We start from the raw sequence: 5479 nt of genomic DNA, 5'->3' as shown, positions 1-5479 counted from the left end.
TCCTGCTGTACAGCAAAGTGATTCAGTTATGCACATATATATTCTTTTCCATTATGGTTTATCACAGGGTATTGAATATAGTTCCCTGTGCTATACAGTAGGACCTTGTTGTTTTAACATCTCTCTTTTACATTCTATGCAAATAAACCACAGCCCTTCTGTCAGCTGTTGCCTTGGCCTTCTTACAGGTGCTTAGAAGGCAGCTTCTTAAACATTTGCATTTTTTTTAAGAACATCCGCACTGGAGCACAGTGGCATGAATCCAGGCTTTGGATGGACATGTACAAGATCACCTGCACCATGATAAGCTCAATAGTGGTTAGCTAAATAGTGGTAAGATTATTGTTGCATTTTCATCTCTCCATGGGGCCTTGGACACAGCTCCATTTCATACCTTGGAGCTACTCCTGACCTAGTGGCTAAGCTCTGATATTTCTATATTGATTCTTTTTAGCTTCACTTTCACGGAGGCATTTTCTGACCTGTTCCCTAATTCTGGCAGAGTTTGGAGCTCATAGCTCCCCAAACAGTGACAAATTCAGCACTCTTGCTCTGGACTTTTTTTTCCCTCTGCCTGCAGCTGCAAATGCGTTGAAGAGCCCGAGGCTGGTGTCTGGGGAGCCTGGGGGAGCTGTCACCATCCAGTGCCATTACCCACCCTTGCCCATCAACAGACACCAGCGGAAGTACTGGTGCCGCCTAAGCCCCCTCACGTGGGTCTGCCACACCATCGTGTCCACCAACCACTACACTCACCTTCGCTACCGTGGCCGTGTGGCCCTAATAGACTTCCCACAAAAAGGCTTGTTTGTGGTGAGGCTGTCCCAGCTGTCACCGGAGGATGTGGGTCACTACCGCTGTGGCATTGGAAACACAAACAACATGCTGTACTTCAGCATGAACCTGACCATCTCTGCAGGTAAGGGCTGATGGCTGGCAGGTCAAGTTTGGTGACATGAATGCTAGGAAGGGCAAGGGGCAACAGAAGACCCAGAGGTCCAAGAGGGCTTTAAACACAAGGGGAGTGATGATGAAAAGCTGGGGTCAGGCAAGGACTTTTTCAGATGGAGACCACCTTCAGAGGGAAGGTAGATACTAGGGAAAACCTCCCAACTGAATCCCCATAATCTATCTCACCCAATTCCCCCCGAAAGTTGTGGCACATATATTTGAAGAGAGCTCGGTGAAGCTGGTGAATTGGAGGACATGGCTTCTTAGGGTCATGATGTCTCTTTGTTCAGACATGCAGAGCACATAGGACAGGCAAAGCAGAAGAATGGGGACTGAGCTCTTCCTAAGGCTGAGCCTCTCAGCAGACATCCAATAGCTACCAGGCCAGTGCCGTGCGTGGCTCGTTCTGGAGAGTTGATCTAGAGTCAGGTACCCAGAGTCCAAGGAAGGGCATCCAGGCTATGAAAGGCAGGTCTACCGGAGAGATGGCACAGGCAGGCAGGAGCCCAGAGAGTGGAACTGTTTGAATAGATGTTGCTATCTAACCATCTGCTGACATTGGCTGCTCTGCTGTGACTGGAGTTTTCTTTTTTTCTTATTTGAAAAGCAGTACGTGAAGGGATGTGGGCCCTGGGAAAGGGGACAGCATGGTGTCCTGGGGCAGCTGGTTAGAGAATTTGTGGGCGTAAAAGGAGATAGGGACATAAAATGTCAATATTGGCAACAGACTAGAGAACACATCTGGTTTTCCCAATTTTTAATTTTATCCAACATATTGGTCAAAGACTGCATTGCTTAGTGAGGTTGCATTCCATGGAGCAAACATGTCAAGCCTGGTGTCCTTTGCAGCCTGGTGTCCTGTAGGCAGCCCGATAGCCTTCTCATTTGGTCTCCTTCTGCTGTTCACACAGGTCTTTCCAGAGCCATCCCCGCAGCCACTGTGGCTGCTGGCGAGCTCATCACGGAATCCTTTGTGACAGTATCACCAGCGGCCAACAGACAGACACCAGGAACTCTCCAGACTATAGAGAGACAAGGAACAGGATGGGACAGAGTTGCTCTGACTCTAGGAACCAGCAAAACCACAGCTTCAGCTAAGGGAAGACAAACCCCAGGAGCAACTGGGGTAGTAGCTCCAGGGACAGGCAGCCAGCTAGAGGGTTCCATTTGGGCAACCATCCCCACTCCGCAGAGTCCAGCTTCAGCCATCAGAGGTGTGTCCAATACAACAGAAGGTGATCGAATGTCGAGCACCAGAAGTTTGGAAGCAAACAGGACTAGGGCCAGTGAAAGAGAGGGGGAAACAACTACTGGGACTGATAGGCAAAGAGAGGAAACAGAGAGGGTCCGAATAGCCCCAGACACAGCTGAGAAGGTCATGGCGACCATTAGGTCATCAACCCTGGTCTCAGAAAAATGGATGTGGGAAACCCTCCAAGAAGAAACGTCGGTTTCTAAGCCACAAGCCCTGGGCTCCGTCGAAGGAACCGCCCCAGTTGCAGTTGTGTGGACCTTGGAGCCAACCAGCATAGAGATGGCATCTGCAGAAGGAAGCAGTGAAGGAGACCTAGACACCCCTGCTGGAGACAGTGGTCCCCAAGTGACGTCAAGCCAGGCCCTGGCAGCAAGGCCCTTCAGGCCGCTGGGCAAGGACTCCCACGTGAAGAGGTAAACCCCCAGGCTGCCCTCTCTGTTGGAACTCCACATCTGCTCCATCCCTTTGCACGCCCCTCAGTGAGCTAACCTCTGTGACCCCCTCTGTCTGCTCACTCCTCTCCCTTTGTAACCTCAGGACAGTAAAGCACAAGGGACATGAAAGTCAGAATCCTCCCTCATTCAAGGGTCCTTGCTGGGAGAATGCTATCTGAGTATCTTCATGTGACTTTCAAGCAAAAATATAAGCACTAGAATAATGGAATATTTAGGTGGGACTGTTGGGACATTTTTTTTTTTTTAAAGATGAGGAAACAAAGCTCCGACAAGGTCGGGGGGTGACTCACTGAAGCTACAAAGACAGATTGCGGCAAAGCCAAATGCCAAGTGTAGATGCCCTGACCCTCACTCACTTCTCTTGCCCACTGTGGCACGTTGGTGGAGGAGGGAAAGGATCAGGGCTTGGGAACCGGAAGGCAGGAGACCTAGTCCCAGCTCGGCAACTAACCCTCCATGGGAATTCGGGCAGCCAGCTTGCCTTGGCCTCAGCTTCTCATCTGTAAAATGAGGGGCAAGGGCCAAAGGGTCTTCAGTTTCCTACCCAGCTCCAACCTCCCCTCTCCTGTGCTTTTACCATCCCCTCCCCTGCTGCTTCCACTCCAGTGTTTCTCTGGAAGAGAAAAGCATCTCTCGGATGCTGACTCCAGTCTCTTCGGTGCTGTGTCCGCTTATGCTGACGGCTCTTGTTCTGCTGCAAAGGAAGCTCCGGAGAAAGAGGAGGTGTAAGTGGAGCTTAAGTCACCCCAAGGCCGGGGAGGGGAGTGCTTGTTCCCATCTGACACCCTCAGGACTGGATCGGGGTCAGAGTTGGTACCAGGACCTCTGGATGCAGAAGTGCTAAATTCTAGTCTGAGCCACTTAACCAAGCTTGGCCTTGGTTCCTTTATCAATCAAATGGGAAAGTAGTCTATATATTTATGTCTCAGTGACATCCCAGAGCTTAAGGAGAATCTCTTCAGAAGATGGCAAGACAGCTGGCAGTCATATGAACCACGTGAACAATCCTGACAGCAGGTCGGAGTACAGGGCCCAAATGTGGAACCAGACTGCATTTGCACCCTCTGCACGGCCCAGCTGAAAGTCTCTTAAAGCACCAGGCCCAGGTTTAAACATTCCTAAAGGGACTGCTCCACGGCGTTTAGATCTGGTGAAGAAAGGGTGAGATGCTCTGGGAGCAAGTCAAAGGGGCTAAGATTCTCAGACCCAGTGCCCCAAAGGCCTGGCCCAATCCCTGCCCATCTAAGGGCTCAGTTGCAAATCCTCTGTGTCAGGAAGTCCTTGAGGATTGTGGTGGGTGAAGGTGGTTCTCAAGGAATCAAATTCAGTGCCCAGGATGCTCACCGTGTGCTCTGTGTCTGTGCAGCTCAGGAGACAGAAAGGTCATCAGGGGTCACCTTGATTCAGATGACACAGTTCCCAGAGCTGAGCCTCCAGCCAGACCAGCTTCCCCAGGTGGAAAAGAAGATGCTCCAGGATGACTCTCTTCTCCGTGCAGCCTGAGTATCCCGGAGAGGGACCCTGGACCCCGAGGAATGGAAGGGTAAGCTGCTCAGACACCGTGGAGAAAAGAACCAGGACCGAATACCAGCCTCTTCTCTTCCTTCCTCCGCCTGTATGAAGGGAAGCTTGGGGAGCTGGGACTCCATCTGGGGAAGCAAAGGCTGACCATCACTGGACGAAGGAAGGTCCAGCATTTTTCATGGCCAAAGGTGACACTATGACTCAAAGAAGGCTGTAAGAAAGGATCTATTAGTTACTGGAGGAGGTCAGTGGACCTGGAAAAAGTGGAATTTCCATTCCTAGAGGTTTGAAAATATGAGAGGCTTCCAATCAGAGTGGAGAATTAACAAAATTTCAACCATCACTCCTAGCCCTTGGTCGGTGCCCCCTTTTCCTGACATCTCTTAACACTCAGCCTGCTGCACACATTAAACTATATCCTTTTCAAGTACGTTCTAAGCTCTTAGGGCAGTAATTGTGTTTTCTCCATCTTACTATGTCCCCAAAGAACTTCAGCTCAGTAGGGCCCCCAATAAATAGTTGTGACTGAATGGCTGACTGGAGGGGCATGGGCTCCATGACCTCTGGGGACACTGCCAACACAGATGTTTTGAATCCCCCTTCATTTGGGAGTCCCCTAGATGATCCCATAGGTCCTTACACAGGGACCAAAAGGAAGAACCCTCATTCCCAATTCATCCCTGCCCATTTGGCCCCATACTTATTATGCTGCAGACCTTTTGACCCAGTCAAGATTTTCTGGGATTTTCCTAAGTTCATGAAGGAAGAGGGTATTTTTCACTAGATTCTCATCTTCATAAAGCTCCTCTTATTCAACTGCTTGTAAATCCTTGATATCAAGGACTGATGATGAAGCTGGAAAGTGGTTATGGTAAGAGGGACAGATAAGAGAGAAGGTGGCCAAGAGGAATTTTGTGTGGATTCTGCTTTACAATCAATCACTTTATTTCATGCCTGTTGGGGGACTTTTGCTCCACTCTTGGGCCCACTGTCTTTTCAGGAATTACATCTGCTCTTTTATTTTGCCAGATCTGTCAGCAAGCTGTCTGAACTTCGTGTTTGGACAGAGCAGCCCTTGAGCAGTGGAAGAGAAGGGAAAGAAAGGCTCCAGTATCAAGTCAAGAATTGTCAGGTAGATATTCCCAGAAGGCTCGGCCCTCTCTCCTACGCTGTCAGCAGCACCAGAAATCCTTCCTTCCTTACTACCTCCTCATAGCTGGAGCTGAACCCAACCCAGACACTGTCCAGAGAAAATCAATACGATGCCATTTTCATGGTTTGGGAGAGAAAGACT

At 49.9% G+C, this 5479-nt stretch overlaps 1 protein-coding gene across 1 annotated transcript in view; it reads left to right on the top strand.

Moving 5' to 3' along the window:
* The window catches only part of FCAMR (Fc alpha and mu receptor), a 9361-nt gene extending 4097 nt beyond the window's left edge, over positions 1–5264 (top strand). Inside the window, 6 exon segments of the mRNA XM_007470725.1 lie at positions 581–919; positions 1863–2619; positions 3268–3386; positions 4028–4147; positions 4150–4204; positions 5186–5264. Coding sequence (XP_007470787.1) covers positions 581–919; positions 1863–2619; positions 3268–3386; positions 4028–4147; positions 4150–4204; positions 5186–5264 — 1469 coding nt within the window.
* The last annotated feature ends 215 nt before the right edge of the window (positions 5265–5479 follow it).

This window comes from Lipotes vexillifer, unplaced genomic scaffold (genome assembly GCF_000442215.2).
Source record: "Lipotes vexillifer unplaced genomic scaffold, Lipotes_vexillifer_v1.1 scaffold1122, whole genome shotgun sequence".
NCBI lineage: Eukaryota > Metazoa > Chordata > Mammalia > Artiodactyla > Lipotidae > Lipotes > Lipotes vexillifer.
The sequence above is the reverse complement of the archived record's forward strand: the minus strand, read 5'-3'. Positions and strand labels throughout refer to the sequence as shown.